This window comes from Emys orbicularis, chromosome 6 (genome assembly GCF_028017835.1).
Source record: "Emys orbicularis isolate rEmyOrb1 chromosome 6, rEmyOrb1.hap1, whole genome shotgun sequence".
NCBI lineage: Eukaryota > Metazoa > Chordata > Testudines > Emydidae > Emys > Emys orbicularis.
In genome coordinates this window covers 72946928-72970261 of record NC_088688.1, presented here as the reverse complement: position 1 = coordinate 72970261, position 23334 = coordinate 72946928, and the positions used below count along the sequence as shown (strand labels likewise).

Here is a 23334-nt window from a genome sequence, read left to right as displayed (position 1 = left end):
GGGGTTCTGGAGGGCAGTTAGGAGCAGGGGTCCCAGGAGGGGGCAGTCAGGGGACAAGGAGCGGTGGGAGTTCTGGGGGTGGGGCTGTCAGGGGGCAGGGGTGGGGAGAAGGATTGGAGCAGTCAGGGGACAGGGAGCAGAGGGGTTTAGATGGGTCAGGAGTTCTGGGGGGGGCTGTCAGGGGGTGGGGAGTGGTTGGATGGGGCGTGGGAGTCCCAGGGGTCTGTCTGGGGGTGGGGGTGTGGATAAGGGTTGGGGCAGTCAGGGTACAGGTAGGGGGTAGGATCCTAGGAGGCCAGTTAGGATGGGAGGAGGGTCTCAGGAGGGGGCAGTCAGTGGACAAGAGGCAGGGAGGCTTAGGTAGGGGGTGGAGTCCTGGGGGGCAGTTAGGGGCAGGGGTCCCAGGAGGGGGCAGTCAGGGGACAAGGAGCGGGGGGAGGGTTGGGGGTTCTGACGGGGGCGGGAAGTGGGAGGGAGTGGAAGGGGCAGGGGCGGGGCTAGGGCAGGACGGGGGCGGGGCTAGGGCAGGGCTCCTCCCGTCCTCTTTTTTGCTTGCTGAAATATGGTAACCCTAATTCCTGACACCTGTAATTTTAGAAAGTAAAGATTTAGGAGGACCTTGTTAGCTGCCTCAGCAAAGTTGCCAAGGATTAAGGAGAATGAAATATATACTTGTCCCTAATTGTGAGGATTAAGGCACTTTGGTGAGGCAGAGAAAGGCGCAGACAGGTACTTTAGCCAAGTCAATCCAGCCCCTTTCACAAAACCAAAATTCACTTTTATTAAAGGTTAAAAAATAAAAAAGAATGAAAAGAAAAACATTGCTCAGTTACAAAAGCTAGCAGAAAAACATCATTCAGGGACAAAAAATGGTAACATGCTGATCACTTCCCCAGCTTCAGTCTCAATTCTGTCATAAACCCATTTTCTATTACAGCGACACGCTGGTCCACATTTGTTCGAATTGCATTTAGGGCATGGATAGAAGCAACCCAGGCAGTTCTTCTCCAGGCAGTCACACAAATCCATGTTATTACAAAGCAGCCTGCCATGTTTGTCATACTTCTTCATAGTTCTGTTAGAGAAAAAACAGTGACCCACAGAGAATATTTCAAACACACTCAAGTAAGCTAATGAGGAAGAATCTACACAGGAGCAAGTACTTTCTTCTGAACACTCTTGCAACATAGTAAAATACCAATATAAGATTCTGATAATAATAGACAGTTATTAAATGTTAAGTAATGTGTGCCACAAAAATAAGTCAATCTTCTGTTAAACTAAACAGAGAAAGTTTATTTACTCTGCTAAACATTCACATTTTAACAAGGTCTATGAAAATATTTGTTTTTTAATTTTGTGTATATTGAGTAAACATCTCAATTTCAAAAGACATACAATAAATCAAATATACCATCTTACTTGTGTTTATAAAAAAAATCTTGGTTCATCTTTGCCATACGCTCTTTCTTCTTCTGCTCTCTAGTTTCAGGGTTGAAGTCGGCTACCTGAGGTCCTGGGTTTTGAAACGCTAAGCATTTTAGTTGCCGCTCTATTTGTTGCTATGAAAGAACAAACAAAGGAAAGATTATAAACACCAAAGCTAGCCAGAATTTTTTTATTTACTGCCATATATGTTTGCTAGTTTACTACAACAATTAATAATCTTCATAATAAAAATATAAAAGGACACAGTGATTGGCATGTAAGGCAAAAACCTGACCTACTGTAGCAATAGTCCCATTTAAAAACAGTTCATCCATCTGTTAATTTTTTAACCAATTATGCCCAAGGCCCATTTTGTCAGCTAACAGAGGAGGGCATAGCCAGAGATCTCCAATTTTATGCAGGTGTGAATGCAGAGAAAGGAGGTGGGTAAGCATGACATGGCAGCCCCTAGGCTTGACAACCCAACCTGCAATGTCCACACTGCTATTTTTAGTGTGCTAGATCAAGCCCCACTAGTGCAAGTCTGTCTGCCAGACCTAGGAGGCTGTCTCCCAGCTGCAGTGTAGACATACCCAGAGAGCTCAGGTTGTAGTACTTCACCACAAAAATTATATTGGTTGGTTTTCTCTTGGTTTTTGAAAAATCATCACCGTGGGCAGAAACACTCCCTTCTTGTAAAGGCCTAGCTAGAGTGAATTTGAGAACAGGAAAGAGGGAGTTCAGCACTTGTGTTGTTCACTTTCTGTCGGAGAGATTGGAGCACATCATAAATGCCATGTAAGAAAGCAGACATTGCATTTTCTAAAATATTTTGGAGTTAGATATTGTTGCCCTTGTGTGTTTTCCTTTGAATCAGAACAAGTTTCAAAACAGGAAGTTCTAACAGAAATAGAGTTGCTGAAAGATTGTTTGATTTCTGCCTCTCAGTAATACACCCTTTCAAACTTTCATAGCCCATTCACAATGCTGCCTGGGGCTTTTCTGCCCGGTCCCTTGTTTATATCTATGTTGCACAATCCCTACCAACTACCCATAAGATCTTTCTGACTGGTCCAGGCCCTCATCTGTGTTGCATTAGCTCTTCTCCAAATTCTCCTCAGTGAACCTAATTTTGCATTCTTCAAGTTACAATTTATTAGACAGTTCTTACAATATGAATATATATCTCAACATCTGGGGGGGGAAAGCCTTTAATAAGGATATTGCATCATTTTCAATTATTCTGAATATTCAAGGAAAGCATTATTTCAACATTATACAATAAAATGAAGGTCCACTAAAGTACACAATGTGCCTTTAAGGAAGTAATTCAATAGCCTACAATGTAAAAGAAAATACTTTCACTGTCCTAATCTCAGCTGGATCATTCCTTCTGTTCTCTTACCCGCCTCTGTTCCCTCAGCTCCCCATGGCCTAACTCTCCAAGAAGAATCTGGGGGCAAGGAAAAGGTATGGAAGATCATTAGTGCAGGAAAGAACAACTTGCGGGACTGAAGTATATGAAGAAAGGCATGGAGGAGCCAAAGCAAACAATTCATAGAGATTGACAGTACTTTAGCAGGGTTATTTTATTGTATTTTTGCTGGAAATCTGGATTTACAATCAGATTAAACTGTTTTGGGGGGTTAAAAAGAATGAGCCTTATTCTCCAGTGTCCTACAACTTGGTTTGTCATTTACACCTGTACAATGCAATTGCAAGTGAGCATAAAATGTTACCAGTCAGAACAGTAGCATTTTACATCTACTTTTCACTCACTATACACATGATGTAGTAAATGATGACACAAAGTGCAAGGTGGTAATATTTGTTTGGGATTCTCAAGATTTCTGTAAAAGTAGATTACCAGTATTTTATTTATAAATTGATGTGAATCTGTTTCCATCATCTTCATTTCAGACTCCACCATATTGTATTACTCACAGTCTATATTAACTTTTTAACAACAGTGTGCTCCTAGGGGAGGGTTCCAGTCACTCCACACTGGTGGTAGTAGTGGGAGCTTAAGCAGATTCTCTGTTGTTGTGGCACATGTCCAATAGCCAACTGAAAGTCTTTTATTTGCAAACTGGCTGACATCAAGTACTGAAAATTAAAGCCACTGGCCTTCTGATAAGCAGTGGGACAACCTCATCAGCTGGCCATATGTAGACATTTACATTTTGTGGGTAGAAATTGGGTTTTACTCTTAAAATGCAGTCCCTACTCATAGGTTACAAATGTTCCAACTGGAAGCAAATAATAGACAACAATGGAGGCTGAAATGACAAACACAAGGAATCCCTTCCAGAGCTAAGGGTAACATTAATTACAAAAAGATTACTTCCTGTTCAGAGGACTGTCCCTCTTCCCTTCGTCCTCCCTTGCTAGAACTCTGAATGGCTCTAAACACTATGTTAAGTACTTGTGCAGTTATTGCTGTCATTTCACTATTTGCCTTTACTTGTATTTGCACATTTGCTCCAGCCCCCTGATCAGTAACACAGTACTTCAGAAGTCATACCAGTTGCTTCTGTGCTATTTGACAATCCTTAGCAGGAGTGGCATATGCTTCTGCAGGTTCCTCATGGGCAGAATTGCTTTTCTCAGTACAGTTTTCTTCCAAATGATCACTCATTTCAAGACACTAAAAAAAGGAAACATCAAAAACTGAGCACTTTAAAGAGATATATACAGGTGTGAGAACCACAGACTTATTACAGGGAGCTGGTCAAACTTTTAAATTGACCAGCTGGTATCCATCTCAGACCTTCAAAGGTTCTGGACCCACATTGCTTACTGAAAAAAATGTGTCAGTATCCAGTTCTATTTTAGAAATGTTATTGAAATTGTGAAACAAACTAATATAAAACCTAGAAACATATCACCAAAGGTAAGCTATTATTAATAAACTAACTAAAAATAAAACCTTGCCAAATCAGAATCAAATAAAGATCAAATCAACAAATCAAACAAGGTAGGCTAAATAGTGGATTGGAGTTAGATCATCAAATTAATATAAAAAATAACTGATCCTCATTTAAATGCTAAGGAGGCTGCGAATGTGGCTGTGCAGCTGGGTATATATCCCAACTAAAGAATTTTACCATGGTCAATCAAATGTGTAATTTGAATCTAGTTAAAAAGCCTAATATTGAAAATAAACTATTACCTAATGTCTGAACCTCAATCTCAGAGCTATTACCCAGCTTCCTTTTAGCCTTCAATTCTCATGTGGAACTAACCTTTTCCTTCCCTGTCCCCAACGCCGATATTATAATACAAACTTTTAACAGAACACTCTCCATAAGCAAAAATGTAACAACTCTTAAGTACTAGAAATTGCTGGTGACAATCTAAAGTCTTTCAAGACTTTTAAATACAGAGCACACTGTAATGACTAGTGTCTTTATCAGAAAATTTTTAGGGCTGTTTAAACCTGGGGAACTTTTCTTTTTGGTGTTTTCCCCATGTGGGTTTTCTGGATGTGCATGTACACAGCCACACTTTCACTTCCACACCCTAAAAATAAAGAAAATAAAAAGGCTAAGACCTCTCCCACTTAATAAAAACAAAAGACAAAAAATAGAAAAAGGGAAAATAAGGTATTTAAAATGTTCGCAAACTCTTCAGCTCTCTCAGTCTTCTGGACTTTCACTGAGCAGGAGTGCAAATGATGCTCTGCTGGCAAAACACTTCTCACTAACAGAACTTCTTTGGGTGCTGTCAGAGACTGATCAAAGGCTGAGCTGGCCTGTTTGTTGATGCCGTGACTTGCTCTCCCAAAGTGATCAGTCCTGAAGATTCTGGAATGACAGTCTGCCTCTGATGACCCCCCCCCCCAAAAAAAAACCCTCAGGCTTCTCAGCCTTACCCTTAATTCAAACCATTTACAGTGTTAATTACTCTGCCTTGAAGCTTTCCCTCCAAGGTCTTTAGATAAATCAGATGCAAAGCCTACCTTGGTGCTATGCAATTTGATCCAATCAACTTTGTATTGGGTTACTGTTAGTAAGCATCAACTTGGAAAAGTTCTGCTTAAGCAAGCAATTTAAAAATGTTTTGTATTTTCCATATTACAGAGACTATTGGTCTGTGACCCTCCCCCAAAATATCAAAAATTCAGGCACATAAGACCACTATTGAGGAAACTGGCGTGATCTTATCTGGATTCAATGTCTCAAAAGGACATTATGGAAACTGGAAAATTCATTATAAACCTCCTATAAAAACAACAAATGGAAAAAACCCTGACACAACAAAATTGAGTTACTCAACAGTCCATCAGCAAAAAATAAATTCAAATTTACAATAAATGTCAAACTCCACTTTTTCCTCATTTAATCTCAAAACAGACAATTGTTCTTATTCTTTTGGATACAAAGCAATTACTGCAACCTTCCTATTTTGGAATTGGGCTACAGATGAGACAATTTATCTTCTAAAATCTAATTTTTGACCCAGAAAAGTTACTCGCAGGGCTTGTCTTCACTACCCGCCCGGATCGGCGGGTAGAAATCGATCTCTCGGGGATCAATTTATCGCGTCTCGTCGGGACGCGATAATTGATCCCCGAATCAACGCGCGTACTCCACCAGCCCAGGTAGGAGTAAGCACCGTCGACGGGGGAGCCACGGCGGTCGATTTGCCGCCGTCCTCACAGCGGGGTAAGTCGGAACAGATACGTCGAATTCAGCTACACTATTCCCGTAGCTGAATTTGTGTATCTGAAATCGATCCCCCCCGTACTGTAGACGTAGCCTGAAGCTCATCAAGATAGAATCCATTTAAAATAAGGAATTTTAAATGTTATATAAGGTTTGTTACCCATACAAGCTAGTCATCTCATATAGGGTATAGATGAGGAACTGTAATTGTAGTACATTAGTTTTAGTCTAAAATTTTGGCCAAACTTTTCAAACTTGGGCGCCTAAAGTTAGATACCTAAATCAATGTTTAAGCGCATAAATAAATGGTCAGAAGTTCAGAGGTGCTGAGCACCCAGCAGCTCTTAATTAAATTTTATCATAAATTATTTGTTATTTCTATTTTATCTATCAGAGGGGTAGCTGTGTTAGTCTGGATCTGTAAAAAGCAACAAAGAGTCCCATGGCACCTTATAGTGACATGTGACGAATGATGCGTCTGACGAAGTGGGTATTCACCCACGAAAGCTTATGCTCCAATACGTCTGTTAGTCTATAAGGTGCCACAGGACTCTGTTATTTTATCTAGGTAACTAAATATGGCTGTAAGTGCTTGATTTTAGGCACCAACATTTGAACAGTTTGACCTTAGTTCCTTTACCTTTTATTTACTGAAATAAACTAAGAAGGCTACTTTGCAGGACAAGAATAATATTCCTCAAAAGATCCTTAAGCCATTGTTCTGGGCACACATTTTTAAAATGATTCCTGAACTGTCAATGGTCATTTACATTTTTGCTATCTGAAATGTTTAAGCAGGACCCTATGTTTATGCAGCTGCATAAGTGATCACATAATTCTGCATTCTTTTGAAATTACAGGTGAATTGAGCTCCACAGCTGAACCTTTCACTTAAAATCATAAAAAGTCTGTAGCTCAATATGGTTGTGAAGAAAACCTTCAAGATGTGAACCAGGTGCTACAGATGTAGTACCTTCTGCCTGAGTCTGTAAAGACAGCCAGAAACAATAACTTTGAAAGAAGATTCCATTTCATCACAAAGGGGTGTTGATTCTGAAGCCCAGTGACCACAATTTAAATGCCAACACTGTTAACTATTTCCTGCTAATCTTTAAAGCAGAAGTATCAAGCTAATGTGCTCATCCATTGTTGCAGGAAGTAGTGGCAGATTTGGGGGCAGAGTATAGAGTGGCAACTAGCTGAAGAGATGAGGAACAAGGAATTCAAACCCCTTTCCCAAATTTAAAGTAACCTCCCTTGTGCCCAAAAGGAGGAAAGTAAGAAGAGATACTTTCCCTTTGCAGTATCAAAAGCCTCAATTGCCTCATGGATGCCAAAAACCAAAACTGCTTCCCATATATTCCTGTGTGTCAAAAGCCCCAAGTGTCCCTTCCCCATCTGCAAAACCTCCGACTTCTTCTCTGACGACTTGTACAATGCAGTTAAGCATTGCAATACCAAAGTGTGCAGCACATTGAAATTTGGGGGCATAATAAAATAGTTTAATTCAGTATCAACTTAAATAAATAAACAACATCAGGGCATATTGTACTGGTTGGACGACTGCTGAACAGGCGATGAGGAAGAGAGAACTTGAGGGCAGTGCTCCATAATTCCAGGATCCCAGCTGCATAATTCCAGTGTCTTTGCTGTATAATTTTAATAAATACTCAAGTCTTGTTTCATCTTTTGCTATTCAGGAGCAGGAATGTTACAGTACAGCCACGCTGCATATTTTCAAGTGCAAAATTATGATATCCAGACACTCCAACACATTTTGGGTAAATCATGACATTAAGACATCAAAGGATAACCATTTTAAGGAATTGTCACTAAGCTATTGAAACAGTAAATTACTCTCTGGAATATAAAAACACATACCAACATTTTCACAAAGCAAATAGGAGCCATCAATGATATGCAACAGATGTGGAGAATACATGTACAGATCGTTAACTTAACTTGCCATTAGGTGTCACTGTTGTTCTATAAGGTCATTTTTTAAAAGCTTTCACTATGTAAGCAAATTAACTGGTTTGGGTGCTATAGTTTGTCATATTTTATAGACCTCCAAAATATGTGTTGCAATAATATATGCCGCATTTCTATCAGTCCAGACAGCAGCATAACAATTCACCAATGTACTGGAGGCTCTAAATGACAGGTGATGTGAAAACTCTGCCTGTTAAACCCACACTTTTTCATTTTGCACTATTTTTGCTTATACTTGGAGTCTTATGATTAACATAAAAAACACATCACTCCCTCTGCTAATAAAACAGCTATGGACTCACTCACATAATCAGCCAACCAACACACTCACTCACTCCTCCATTGCTCACTGTCACACAGCTCTCCCCCAGAAGGATAAAGGGAGAGAGAATTGCATGTGACAGATGCTGGTTTTGCCATTTAATGCACCTTCGGAAAGTGCTTAGAAATCAGGGTGATGGGCGCAGTATAAGAATCTGAATACAATAGAATCACTCATGTGACACACACAGCTTGCACCCAGCATTCATTATTCCCCACCAAACACCCATTCATTCCTCTACCCTGCCTGCTGGGGAACATCTCAGTGCTCTCCCCAGTCTGCTGGGGATCTCTCTGCCCCTCACTTCCCCATAGGGGCATCTCCAAGGGCCTCCTCCACAGGGCCGGCTCCAGCATTTCTGCCGCCCCAAGCAAAAAAAAAAAAAAAAGCCGCAATCGGCGGCGGCAGTTCAGCGGCAGGTCCTTCGCTCCTAGAGGGAGTGAGGGACCTGCCGGCCCCGAATTGCCGTAGGTGCCGCCCCTCTCCCTTGGCTTGTTAAGCTGGTGCCTGGAGCCCGCCCTGCTCCTCCATGCGAGGCTCTTAGATCCTTCCCCATCTGCTCGTGGATCTCCCAGAGTGCCCCACACTTGGGGTCTCTGACACTTTGCCATGGAGGGTTTTTAAGTCCTTTATTTGGGGTCTCTCCAGTCATTTCCTCCTGGTGGTGGACAGTGTCTCAGGTTTCCCCCAATCCTGCTGCAATGGTCTCTCAAGGACCCCATCTCTGTGGGGTGGTTGTCTCCACACTGCTTAAGCCCCTCCCCTTCAGGGATCTCTCTTGGGACCCTTCGGGGAGGGGGCGAGGCACTGCTCTCTACTTTACCTGCCTTATTTTCCTCCTATAAGTGACTGCAGAGACGAAGGGAGCTGAAAGAACCAGCAAAGAAGGTGGACGCCTTCAGCCTCCCTGCTTATAGCACCCCCTGCAGGGCAAGAGGAAGAAGTTGAGGCATAACAGCAAAAGCACTTGAGAAGTTGCCTTGCAGTGAGGTGAAAGGGAGGCCAGAAGAACAAAAGGAGCTGCTCCTTAGCCAGATCTCTAACTCAATGGTTCTAATCTCAACCTTTTCCATACCAGGACCTTCTTTTCCCTCCCTCAGGACATCCCTCCAATCTAGCCAGGCGTTCAAGCAGCATTCATGTCTCTTTGGATTTCCATTTTGAAATCTGTGTGTACAAGGAAAGCAGTCAGTTCTAGTCCATCTCCTCCTATCCCACCTCCCTCTCAAAACACTGACCTTGCATACAACTTGATGGGAATAAGTATTTCATTGCTGTGAACATGCATTTCTCAATGTTACCAGACAATGTGACCTCTGTAAAGGATTTAATGTTTGCTAACTTAAACATAGACGGAAGACAGTGCTAACTGACTGAAGACAGAATGGGAGAAGTAATGTTGTCAAGGAGGCAGATGTTTCTGGTCAGAAAGAGCATTGCATCAGGAAATGTTTGGAGTTGGAAGGCATAACATTCATTTATGATTTTTATAAAGGAAAATGTTCCTCTTTGTTATTTCAAGGGTTTATTGTTACTTGTTATTCATGGGTCTCGCAGCCTGTGCTGTCTAAATACTTCAGCTGGTAGAAGATATGGTGAGCAGAGTTCTTAATAGTTACAGGCTGCTTGGTAGCTTCACAGTGAAAGTACCTATTCATTTTAAATTACTTTTACATAATTACAAGATTCTTAATAATATTAGTCCACTCCATTAGAGTCACACTGGTGTAAACAGGGGCTGAATTTAGCCTAAACTATTTAAGTCTGATCACTCCTTTCATTGGACCAGTACAGAGGAGATCCTCCTCACTGATCTACACCCATCCTCCACAAAAGATAGATTGGGCTCAGCTGTTTCTGTAGTACCATCTTCCTCCTGGCCGCAAACCTGCAGAGAGCTCTGTGGGCCCAGGGATCAGCAGCTGATGATGTGACACATGCATCATGCCCTCTAAACTCTACAGGAAATTGAATATAAATTTAATCCAGCATGAGAATGAATGAATTTTTCCACAGCCTTTGTTTGCACTTGGAAATGCTTTATGTGAACGTGAGGGGGGGAGGGTGTTCTGGGGGTGAGCCACCATTTAGTGATTCCCTGGCAGCAGAGTTCCAAATGGAGTTGGGCTTCCTGAGAGCAGGAGGGGACTCCAGAGCCAGCATGGAAGCAGAGAACATATGCAGGGATACCCCCTGCCTCCTGAGGTTCTGCCAGTATCCTGGAGAATCCATAAGATGTAGAGACAGAACAATGGCCCATTCTATGGGAAGAGTGGGGAAAACAACCCTCACCATCCCCCAACAGAACAACAAGGCAGACACTCTGCAATAGGCTCCTAGTGGAGATTTTGTCCCCCACACATCCTTTCCCTGGTTATTTCTACCATAGCAGGATGTAATAGGCCTTTTCATTGGGTTTGAATTCTACAGGATGATCTATACAATCATTTTTTCATTCTGGGCTTCATCTAACAAATAGGAGAGGCGTGCGAAATTCTTCCTATGAAAAATTGCAGTTTGAAGGGTTATATTTCCAACTCAGATCAGTTATTGAGGAAAAAAGGGTTTTCAAAAATTTTAAATTGTACTTACCAACCAAACAGCCTGGCACACAGAAGAAAGATTACTCTAGGTTTACTGCTGCACAAGTGCTCTGATAGTGAGATCCTGACATCAGCCAGAGTGACTGAAACAGAAGACTAAGCATCAAAATAATGGTCCCAGGAGGACAGCGCTGAAGACAATGCCAGGTAAAAGTCTTACAGGACCTCATCCTCACCTCATTATTTACAGTCCTTAGCATACAACACATAAAACTGAGAAATCCATTTAAACTTGGATGTGATTCTTCATTTCTTGTGTGCATGTGTCTTCTTTATGGTATATATACACCATGCAAAACTCTTTTAGGCCTTTTTTTTAAACTGAAAAGTAACCAATAAGACCACAATAATTTTTACACTTTTAAAAAAAGGTTGCTATAAAGAAAACAACATGGTAATAATAGGACAATATTTTACTACACTAAATAAGTTACATAAAACATCTTACAAACTAACAGCCACCTCCTGCAGCTTAAAGTCATCAATTAAGTAAATAGACTTTCCCCAACTCTCTAAAATGTTGCAACTCTGTCACACTTTCATTGTTTGCCTTTGATTTGTAGTTTAGTTTACAATAAGACCAAAAGTAACAATTCACACTGATTGACACTTTGGGGAGTTTTTCAAATTTCCAGTATATTAAGATCATCGATGACTTTTCCCTGTCACTTTGAGAGAACAAGTTTAAGATGATCAAAAACCCGTCAATTTTAAATATTGACAATTAGTCAGTGTACTGACATCATGCTAAATTCTCCTCTGTGGTGTGCAAACAAATATTTCTGGTAAGTCCAGCACAAATCTTGGAATCTTCATTAGCTCAATCCATTCCCTCTTTAAGGCATTTGCTACAGCTCAGCCTTAGAGCAAGTTAATTTAACCCACTGTAAGTTCCTGGTTATATTATTTTCCTTTCCTCTGACCATTATTAAAATGAAATGCTGACATAACATTTAGAGGAAATAGTTTACCAAATGGATTTAAAAGACACTGTGTGGATAGTCGTCGTGTATTGCATTCAGGTTCCTTTGTCTTGAAAAATAAACCACAAATCTCTCTAGGGGGAAAATTATAAAACCTCCAAGGCGCTCCTGACTGTAATTTAATCCCTTCTACAATAGCAGGAGAGAGAAAGAATTACAATGGGAACCTGTTGGTTTTATTCCCTCATTTTTCACAATACATCGCAAGCTGCCTGAAGCTGAAAATGAAAATCTGTGGATGTAGAGTAAGAGAAACAATGGTTATCATGTCTATTAGTGCAACAATTAAAACTGAATTTAGTGTTTTATGTGTAAAACCTCAGATTGATCATTTTCCTCTAGGTCAGCCTCTTCCACTCCGTTATTACTAAGTACTCAGTGCCAGTCAACACACGAGTCTTAACTTTTTACATGACTGTGAGTGATCATGAATTATGACACATGAATCATGTTAAGTAGCAACCTGCAATCCACTGAAAATAACAAGTACTTTCTTTGTGTCTGAGTCAGCCTGTAGGTATGGGTGCATATGTATACAAATTAAAATCCTAGGTGAAATCCTATCCCCATTGAGGTCAGGATTTTCCCCCCTGTGCAAGAGCATGGGGGATTATGAACATGTCTTGCATGATGTGATACAGATGTCCATAATAATAAAGAACAAGGGAAGAAAGTACAACAACTATTTAATATATAAGCAGCTATATTTCTAAACACCAATTTCTTTTAAGCTTCTTGGCTTTCCTCCAACAGCCACAGGGCTGCTTTTCTCCACTCCCATCTACCTATTTCCAGACCCCCAGTCCCACTCTCCACACAATGACACCCCATGTCGCCTGGATCTTTGAATGAGGCTTAGGCTTTCAGGTAACTCAGACAGGATGAGGAGGCAGCTTCCCTTTCCTGGCTAGTGCTGGCACAGTCTGTCAAAGTGCTCCAAGGCCTTCTGTTGCCCAGATCACTGGTCCAATTCCCTACCCTCTTGGATGACCCATGGTCTAACCAGTCTTGTTGGGGCCATTTCAGCAACAGTAGGTGGGAGTTTTGCAGGCTCACTAACTACCAAGCTAAGTTAAAGGATACAGGATATCCTATTCTATTTTATTTTATTTAGAGCTATAATCTAAACATCATTCTGATGTGAAACTAGATCTCCACCTCGCTCATCTTATTTATGCATGTAGGTATGACGTTTAAAAAGATAAACATTGCACTGGGATAGGGTGACCATCTGTCCCATTTTTAACGGGACAGTCCTGTATTTAAGCCCTCTTGCAGGTGTCCTGCCCTTTTTTTTTTTTTTTAAATGGGCAAATTGTCCCATATTTTCGACTCCTCCTGCTGGTCAGTCAGCACAGCCCCAGCCGCGCCTTGTTTGCAGGTAGGCAGTGGCTCGTAAGTGAGAGCACATGGTGGCCTTAGGCCGGGTGGAGAGGCAGGAAGAGGCCATATCATGTAGGAGGAGAGGCAGTCCTGTGTGTGTGTGTGTGAGGGGTATGGGTGTTTGTCACCCCTCACCATGTGAAACCTAAAGCAGGAGTTCTCAATGGGGGTCCATAAGCTCTTTCAGGGGGGCCACTGTGCACTGATGCTGAAACCCAGAGCCTGAGCCCCAGCACCCGCCGCAGGGCTGAAGCCCCAATCCCCAGCACCCGCCGCGGGGCTGAAGCCGGGAGCTGCGGGGTTGAATGCCCGAGCCCTGTCAGCCTCTGTGGGGCTGAAGGCAGGAGCCGTGGGGCTGAAGCCCCAATTCCGCAGGGAACAGGGACCGCAGGGGAGCCCTCCCGGCACACAGCCTCTAGCTATTCCCTCCCTGCACCCTCAGCTACCCCCCACGCACACACAGCCCCTAGCTACCCCCTCCCTGCACCCTGAGTATCCCCCTGCCCGCACACAGACCCTAGCTACCCTCTCCTTGCACCCTGAGCTACCCTCTGCTTGCACACAGCCCCTAGCCAGCCCTCTCCCTGCACTACCCCTCTGCCTGCATACTGCCCCTAGCTATCCCCTCCCTGCACCCTGAGTTATCCCCCTGCCCACACACTGCCCCTAGCTATCCCCTCCCTGCACCCTGAGCTACCCCCTGCCTGCACACAGCCCCTAGCTACTCCCCTCCCTGCACACAGCCCCTAGCTATCCCCTCTCTGCACCCTGAGCTATCCCCTCCCTGCACCCTGAGCTGTTTTCAAACTTTTTGAGCTGAGCCCCCCACCTTTGAGTTATAATTTTTGGTTGCGCCCCCCGCCACAACCCTGACAGGCTGGGTGGCCTGCTGAGGTGAGTCAGGGGGTGTAGGTGGCACTCCCTCCCCGGAACTGTCATGTGGAGCTGGCTTGAGCCTCACTGGCCTCTGCCCCCAGAATAGAAGTCATACTACGCCTATGCCCGAGGCCCCCCTTTCCCTGCTGGGCCCTGGAGTTTTTATAGCCTGTTGGTGGGGGAGAGGGCTACTGCATAGTTCTGATTGATTGCTGTTGAACTCGCTTGAATACGAGCAATTTTACCAGGTGTCCTGTATTCAGCATAGGGAAATATGGTCACCCTACACTGGGAGGACTTTATTCTGCAGGTACATGGAACTATCTAATTTCACTTTGAGTTTGCCTCAGTTTTCTCCAATACAAACACCCTCCCCAGTAAAATTAAATAGAAATAAAAAATAACTTGGCTGTGGACCTGAAACTCTCTCATTGTTTCTGCTGCCTGGTTGTTCTTAGATAAAGCAACAGGACACAACTGACTGGTGTTTGGCCAATTAATGCTGCTGGTGCAGCTGAGGTGTACTTTAATAAGCATTGTTGCACAGTCTGCTCCATAGCGTTCCAAAGCAATTATAAAATGGGCATTGTAAGAAACCAAACAGCAGTTTTTAACGTTTAAAGTTAGTTTCTAAGGTTCTTACTTCATTATCAAATAATCCACTGAGCTTTCATTATAGGATGTAAAAAATATAAGATGTAAACTGTATGGAATGTTAAACTAAATTCTCTGTTTTCTAATCTATCCCTCCCCTTGTCCTCACTCCCTACTGCTCTAATTCCTCTCTCCCATATTTCTGACTCCTAAGTCTTTCCTCCCAAATTAATGATACTCATTATGGAGAAAGAAGAGGAGAAAAAACTCTAGCTCCTGTAGAGCCATGGGACAATTTTAATGAGTCTGATTTCAAAAACAAGCGAGACTGTAAATGACTTGTTGGAAACCCAGTGCAAAAAAATCCTTTATACCCACAGACTGTTAATTCTGCTTAAAAAAAATCAACCGAACATGAGGACATTTTGTTCCTCCTGAAGGAACAAGACTTAGAAGCAGATCTGCACATCACAAATGTCATAACATTATTTTAGCATCTCTTCCACTGAGACATAAGAGAGCCAGTAAGAGACACTGTTTCTCCCCTGCCATCACTATCTTTAACAGCAGCCACAAACATTTTTTTCCCTTTTCATCAGATTCAGCCCTTCTGATGAAGTCTTGAGACGCATGACTAGCCTTTGCATTATGCATCATGTGAATACACTTTCGTTTAAAACAAAAACCATCTAAAATAATTTCTGATCAGCTGATTAATGTTCCAATGAGATTAGAAAATGCAAGTCCAAGAGTTACACAAGAGTTACTGAAGCAACACAAGCACAGAAGTGCAAGACTTGCACTGAGACAATAATACAGTGGCACAGTGTACAGCCACTTCTCTGGTGGCCTCAAGGGCTGGCATAGTATTTAATTTTTCATTTAAAAAATTAAACTTCTAGACGTCAGGGTTGCAAATAAATTTTCTGAATGAGCATCCATAGTGAGAGTCTGTAAATAGACAGATTGAATCAAAAGCACCAAGATTGCTATGAATGCACCATTTATTTCAATGATATGTTGAATCTGAAACCCAAAGATAAATTCCATGTGAAAAATGTTAACTGTTTCTCTGCTGATCATTTTGGTAGAAACTCCTTTGGGATGGGGAGTAGATTTTGAGTAGGGTAGCATGCCAGAATTCTTCTAAATGATCCTGGGGGGAAAGTATGGATAAGATGGTCCCTTCCTTACTCATACCCGGACTCCTACAATCTCTCACTCTGACCCACCCCCTCTATAACTTTCCTCTTTCTCTCATCCCAACACCTACAATTATACCTAATTAAACTGAATTTCAAAAGATATCAGAAAGCAGTTTAAAAATCATGCAGAGCATATATTTGGGATTCACAGTATGCTATACCTAGGAGTGAATGTGTGTGATGCAGAAAAATTGTCTATGATTTAATGTTATTAATATCTGGGATATTTAAATAAAAAGTAGTTGTTTTGATTGTTTAAATTTCTAATTTTGGAGTACATTTTGATAACTGTTACTGACAATCAAACACTTATTGGCACAAGCTTGACTGACCTTAAAGAGTTCTGTATTAATGATCCATGTTTAGAGAAAATTCTCCTCCAGAAGAGTGGAATAGATTTGATCCTGAAGTGAAGACAAGTCAGAACCATGTTTTAGCAGTTTTCATGACTTCTGCAATAAAGCAAAACTCCAACAAAGTTAATCAACATGGTGTGGTCCCATGTTCTCTGCAACCCTGAGCTGTTTGGGATTACTAATAGTGGTATGATTGCTTTGTAACTGGTAACAAGCATGGTAGATTTTATAGCATAGATGAGACCAACATCTTGCCCTGCCTCTATGGATCCCTCTTCTTCTATCACTCACTGCTCCATTCTCCTCATAACCACTCTCATGCTCCTGCTCTCTTCCCTTTTGGATCTCTTCTTTCTTCTGCAGTCTTTCACTCTCAGTGGCCTTGGCACCCTCTCTCTGACTTTCTTCCTGGACTCACTTCCCTTGGGTCTTTATTCTCCTTGATCTCAATCTCTGTCTCTCTGCCCTTTTCAGGTCCCTTTCTCAATAAATATCCCAGTTTTTTTCTCCCTTAGGGAATTGCACCCCTTTCTCCCCACTACTTTTCCTTCTTGTATCCACAACCACTACTCTTTGGCACACAGAGACCTCAAATACCTACCTGTCCTCTTGCAGTCCACATACACGCACACACACAAATACATACTGCCTTACCCCATCTGCCTCTGCAACCTGCACCCCCAAGCGGCTCCTCCTTGGCACACACTGAGCCAGTCAAGAGCTGTCTCTTCCTGGAGTTTCCTTCGCTCATCTCTCTTTCACTGAGACCAGGGAGAGGAGGTAACCAGCATGGTAAACAGAAGAGCCTGCTCCTGTGACTGTAGTGAGGGAGAGGCAACTGCCCAGAAACTCATGTTCATAGGAGGCCAGAAGAGTAGATATTTATTTTTGTAAAGGTTGCTCGCTTTAACCAAGTGCTGTGAGGAGTAAAGAGAAAGATAACACTCCCTACTTCCTCTCTGTGGTGAAAAGCTGAACTTCCCCAACCTTCAGCGGCAAGCAACCCCTTCTCCACACAGCATCCTGCTCTCTCTATACCTACAGACCCCTCCACATGCACACGATACCCATAACCTTTTTCACACCCCAGTACCTACAGCCTCTCCATTCATATTGTGATGCCTACAATTTCTTCCTTCACTTACAACCTTGGGGGCTGGAAAGGTGCAAATTAATTGCTGGGCTGGGGGATGGGCAGGTGTGGGTGTGTGTGGGGGGGGAGGAATACAGAATTAATTAATTGATTAGAGTTTTGGAAGAAGCTGGAAGATCCACATCACCAGGCCACCAGTGCAGGTGCCTGAAGCAGGGGCCAGAATCAATTTCCTCTATAAATGTGGGAGAGAGCCACGCAATTACTGGGGTGGGCAGGGGAGGTTCAAAGATCAAAAACCAAAACACACCATGGAACCTTTTTTGAAAATCTCATGCTGTTCATGGTCTGACTCATGAGTTTTGCACCTTTGGGATTGGCGATCCTGTAACGCTGTGCTGTAATTGGGTCCCCTGGCATAGTAGAATGCATAGTAAGGCAGGGACAGTGGCTGGTAGGGTAGCCCAGGCCCTCCCATTCCATCAGGCTCCAACCCAGAGCCTTTTGAGGGCAATCAGTGATCTGACAGTCAGGGGCACTTAAGGCTGCCCTCCCTGGGCCACTTCCTACCACCTCCCTGCGATTGTCCCAAGGGTAAGACGGTGTGAAGGGTGTCCGTTCACCAAAAGGGGTCTTCTAGCAGCTGTGCAACACGAGAGCTTCTTTTCTCTCAGGACGGCAACTGCCTTCTCCTGTGGTGTAGGCCTCCCTCCTGGGGCAGATCAGGCTTAGAGCTTTCCCCTACCGGGGTAGTCCAAACAAAACAAAGGGAATTAACACAACCCAGAATTCATATGAGAGGGAGTGGGGGATGCTTCCCTATCAGGCTCTCTCTGTAGCAGGACTTCCCTTCCCTCAGGAAAGGACCTTTGGACAGTTGTATAGGGACAAATTCTGCGGTTCCTTCAGCTCTCCTCTGCTGGAGTTACAGGTCTGCTTTCTTTCCTGGTCTACCACCAAGTGAGCTGTTCTCCTGCCTTTTAACTCCTCCTCCAGCTGGTGCATTTTCTACAGGTGCAGCAGGGCAGGGCTGGCTGAGCCCAGTACCTTAACCCTTTATTGCCTAGTGTGGGGTTTGTACACCACATCACATCTTCCTTCCTAGTTCTTTTCCCCATTCTCCTCCTCCCATTCTGTTAGGTCTCCCCTTTCTCCTGCAATTCCTCTCACTTTCTTCCCCAGTCTCCCCCCCGCACCCCTTGAATCCAGTTCCTCATGCTTCTCCCCCATCGTGCCCCTCTTCTGCCCTCCCTCCCCTAATATACCTTCTCTTCTGAGCCTCCCTTACCGCTCACATCTCTCTCTCCTTGCAGTTCCTGCTGTTCACTTCTGACCTCAGCTCCTCCTTCCTGCCCCCATGGCCACCTCACCTTTAGCACACCCACAGCAGCCCTTCTCTGACTCTGCCCTCCGGAGACAGTCCCCTGCTGCCCGAGACACTGAGAAGAAAGCAGCAGCACAGTAACCTATGTGTAAGCGGGGGAATGGTCCCACTATTGTGGGGAACTTTCCTGGCTTCTGCACTACCCCGGTGAAGTGGGCTAGCGAAAGGATCTGAGTCCTCGCTCCCACTCCCTTTACCCAGAGGCCTCCCTGCCCTTGAGGGCTCCCCTTCCACTCTCCTGTCTGGCAGAGTCCTCGTAACCCCAACAAGGCTGGGCCCAGGATTCCTGGGGGGGCTCAACCCCCAACCCTGCTGTGGTCACCTAGGACAGGGGCTAGGGTGTCCCCACTCCGGGGTACTCTCTCTGCACTGGGCACCTCCCTGACCCACTGATTATTCCATACAATTTAAAACAAATACAAGTTGTTTAATTAACAATTAATCTAAAGAAAAGAATAAGGAAAAATGGGAAAGGTTAAAGGAAAACACATCACCCTGCTTTGTGGCAGGGAACATCACAAACAGTGTCTCTGGACATCAGGGCACTTCACAGTCTGTTCCTTGTAGGTCCCAGATTTCCTTCTCAGGCCCTGGCTGTGCTGCAGGTATGCTGCGGGTTGGACACTTGCAATGGTGGTGGCCACACACCTCCGGGCTTTGAGTGGTGGGACCCTTCTTCCCAGCGTCAGCCCCCCGTCAGGTTAAGGTCCCCCTCCCGGTCTGGCCTGCAAGGGCCCTTGTCTGGGGGTGTCTTTCTGTGCTGGGCCCTTTGCCCAAGGTCCCCCCTTGGCTGGCCCCACTTGCTCACCACACCTGACTCTGTGGCTGCAGCTCTGCTCCCAGCACAGGATCTGCTCTCCCTGGGCTGCGTCTCTGGCTCTGTGGCTGCGGCTCTGCTCCCAGCACACGATCTGCTCTCCCTGGGCTGCGTCTCTGCCTCTGTGGCTGCGTCTCTGCTCCCAGCACAGGATCTGCTCTCCCTGGGCTGCGTCTCTGGCTCTGTGGCTCTGGCCCCTCTGGATCTGGCACGGTTCTGCTCTCCAGCTCAGCTTGGGCCCCTGCTTTCTCCTTAGCTCGGCCCCACTCAGTCTGACCCAGGCAATTCCAGCTCACACGGAGGACGGGACCTCCCTGGCCTCCTGACCCTCTGATTACCCTGTCAATCAGGCTGATCTGGAGCATTGGCCTCTCCCCATTGTTCCTGGGGACTGTCAGTCTCAGGCTCCTGATTTGCCATCGACCCTTCCCCTTTTAGTGCAGGGAGCTAGCCAACCAAAACACCCCCACTGAATGTTAGTAAGGGGGCAACAGTCCCCTTACATATGTTTGCAAGACAGCATAGCAGTAAATCTGAGAAATGTGCTTGGGGCAAGGAGCTGAGTTTGGGACAACTGTGGGGTGGCAACGACAAGCTTTATCTCACACCTTGCATCATGATAGCTACAATTTGTCCTCACAGCCCACCACCTATCGCTTCCCCCATCACAGCCCAGCAACTATAACTGCTTCTTTCAGTGGAGCTACACTAATTATGCCAGCTGAAGTCCTTGACCTCTTTTCCTACCCAACACCTATCCTCTCTGTTCATTCCTGTTATCTACAACCTCTCCTCTTCACACCTTGCCATCTACAACCTCCCTTCCTCACCCATCTCCCACACACTGACAGCTATATGCACCTCAACACCTACGTACACCCTGCGATTTGCTCGCCAAACCCCATCATTTCCTAGCCCTGAATACTTCACACTAAAGTCACTTTCAGCACCAAGCTGCCAGTCAGCAGCCTTCCCTTCACCTCCACCATGCTCCAGCCAGCCAGTCTCCACGCAGTAACAGCAACTTCTCCCAGTCACTTCTCTTCCCCTGGCTGCATCATCTATTTCCCTGTTCTGAGCCTTCACTCTTCATAGTCACTTGTCACCCTACTGTTGGCCACTGAGTCTGAGTGGGTGGCCACTAGCAGTGTAAGAGAGTCCATTCTGGTTGGGCTTCCTCTCAACCTCTTACTTCCCTGACACTTCCTAGAAGAGCTGTGCGGTTTGCTGAAAATTAAAAAAAAAGTTTAGTATAAATAAAATAACTTTGCATCAAACCATAAACAACATTTGTTAAAAAATTTGGTGAATTAATATATATATATATATATATATATATTTACAAAAATCACTTTGTGGATCAAACAAAATATTTCATTTGACTTGAAACAAAATGTTTCTCTTTGATTTTGAATTAAAAAAAAATTTAATCTAAAATAAAAGGAAATTTTAAAATGAAAATTCATTTCAACCTGAAAAATTGAAATGTTTCATTTAGAAAATGAGAACCAAAACATTTTGATTTTTTGGAAGTTTTTTAGGGTTTTTGTTTGTTTTGGTTTGGGGATGTTTTTTTTACTGAAACAATTCTGCAAAATTGACACATTTGCAAAATGTTTTGGTGTCACCAATCTGCATTTTTTGCTGGAAAAAAAGCTTTCGTCAAAATTTTTCACCCAGCTCTACTTCCTACTCTTAGGCAGCTTGCCAATGAATTGCCTGTGCCAGTCAAAGCTCGGCATTCCCTCCCCATTCACCTCCCTTAACTAGTTGTTGCTCCTGCAGCCTACGAGGAGCACACAGTTCTTCATGCTGGGCCTGGCAAAAGAACACTCTGAGAGAGACTCAGCCTCCATATAGGTGAATGCAGTAAAATGTGTTTTGTAGACTTCATTCTCACAGAAACTGAATGCAAAGTGTGGTGATGGGTCATTATTTTTCTATTCCAAAACTTATGTATCATAACACATATCCTTTTCCATAAAGAGAATTGATACACTGATTGTGATCTGTTTTGTTTTCTCTAATGCACCTAACATAAATTGGGCTTTAGCGGAACTGAATTGAGAACAACTGTAATAAATGAGGAAATAAATACTACAAACTATATATGTGTTATTGACATGCCTTCAGAAAGATAACGGAGGAAATTCATACCAATTGTTTTTTACATATTGATTGCCCAGTTGCTGCTTCTCTCTTGACCTGAAGAGACCAAAGAGATTAGTTCCATGATGACTTGTCTTGCTACAAACTAAGGGCAAGCTAGCATCAAAAGAGACTTACACCAAGCAGGCTGAAGTAGTTTTTCTTGACAGCTGTAGTATGAGGGAGATCTGACGTTAATTGTGGATCAGCCTCTAATGTTTATATACAATTATATTTTTAAATCAATTGTCTTAGTTCTGGTCCAATTTTAGCATGCCTGGGTCCATAATGGAATCAGTAATTGAGGCTCTCTTTCTCTCATAGAAGATTTTGCTTATGACAGCAGGCTGAAAGGGTAGGGCTAGTACTAGACATACCATGTTGTTATTTTCATACTTGAACAAATCTAAGTAATTCTCTCCCTACTATTCTGCCTCTACAGTTATTCCAAACAATTACCTGGAAAAGGGATACGTTCTTAGACAGTTTTCGACTATCTATTCTCAGCACAGCAAGAAGCAGTATCAAGAGGTAAAAGATTCGCTTTCCTTTTCTTTGAGTGGCTGCCAACATTAAGCACCAAGTAATTCTGTGTTTTCTTCCTGCTATTTAGTCTCAGGCTTGAAAAGAGATGTACAATATGGTATAAACCCTAGAAAAATCAATCACTATATTGTTGCTGTAAGGACGTAAAGGGTATGTTATTAAAGAAGCACACAATTAATCAATAGTGATTTTGAAATATTTTCTTATTTACAATTGCTTTTGTAAATATTTACAGATTGGTGATTAAATTATTAGCGTATTTTTATTCAGTAAAAAACCTGACATTTCTGTAAACAAGAAAAGGGGAGAATGGTTACAAATAGCTGGGAAAGACAATGGTTTGGATAGGCTGGGTGCTGAAAGTTAGGTACATAAATCCTGCAGTGAGATTGTGTAGAGCGGTGCCTCGGTGTCATTCCATTACCTTTCCACCTCGCACCAATCCTGCAGGGGGCCAAATCAGTCCCTGCATCTATACGAAGAAGCTCTAAGTCATGCCAGCAGGGAGCAGCTCCTTTGCTATCCATGATCAGTGGAACATATTGCATTCCGCCCCCAAACCCTCCCCATCCTGGAATGGGTGCTGGGGAGACCAGGAGTGTCTAGCATAGAGCTGGCTACATCAGCATATACGACCCCTGTGCTGACAGAATCCTCCAATCCTGCCTTAAAGCAGCTTTAATTATACTTTGCACCATTGTGTGCTAAAAATAGAGTGTAGCCACAGCCATAGGAGCAGTGGGAGGGGCTACCCACCCCAAGTATGTACCCAGCCAAGACCATAGGCACGTACTCAGGGTGGCTAGCCTTTCCTGCTGCCAGCGCTGCCACAGCTACATGTCTCCTCAAGCTGGGAATCGCAACCCCCAGCTCCAAGTTTAGACATACCCTAAGTTGGGGCTAAGGATGTGGCTGTCAGCTTCCTTGGATGTGCACT

General features: G+C 43.6%; 1 protein-coding gene across 1 annotated transcript; it reads right to left on the bottom strand.

The window, feature by feature from the left end:
- Window positions 1–852: 852 nt before the first annotated feature.
- ARL14EPL (ADP ribosylation factor like GTPase 14 effector protein like) lies at window positions 853–4066 on the bottom strand. The gene is made up of 3 exons (XM_065405955.1): window positions 3953–4066; window positions 1423–1562; window positions 853–1075 (listed from the first exon to the last, which is right to left on the bottom strand). Exons 1-3 carry the CDS (start codon window positions 4064–4066, stop codon window positions 853–855), a joined length of 477 nt encoding a protein of 158 aa, XP_065262027.1.
- Window positions 4067–23334: the final 19268 nt, after the last annotated feature.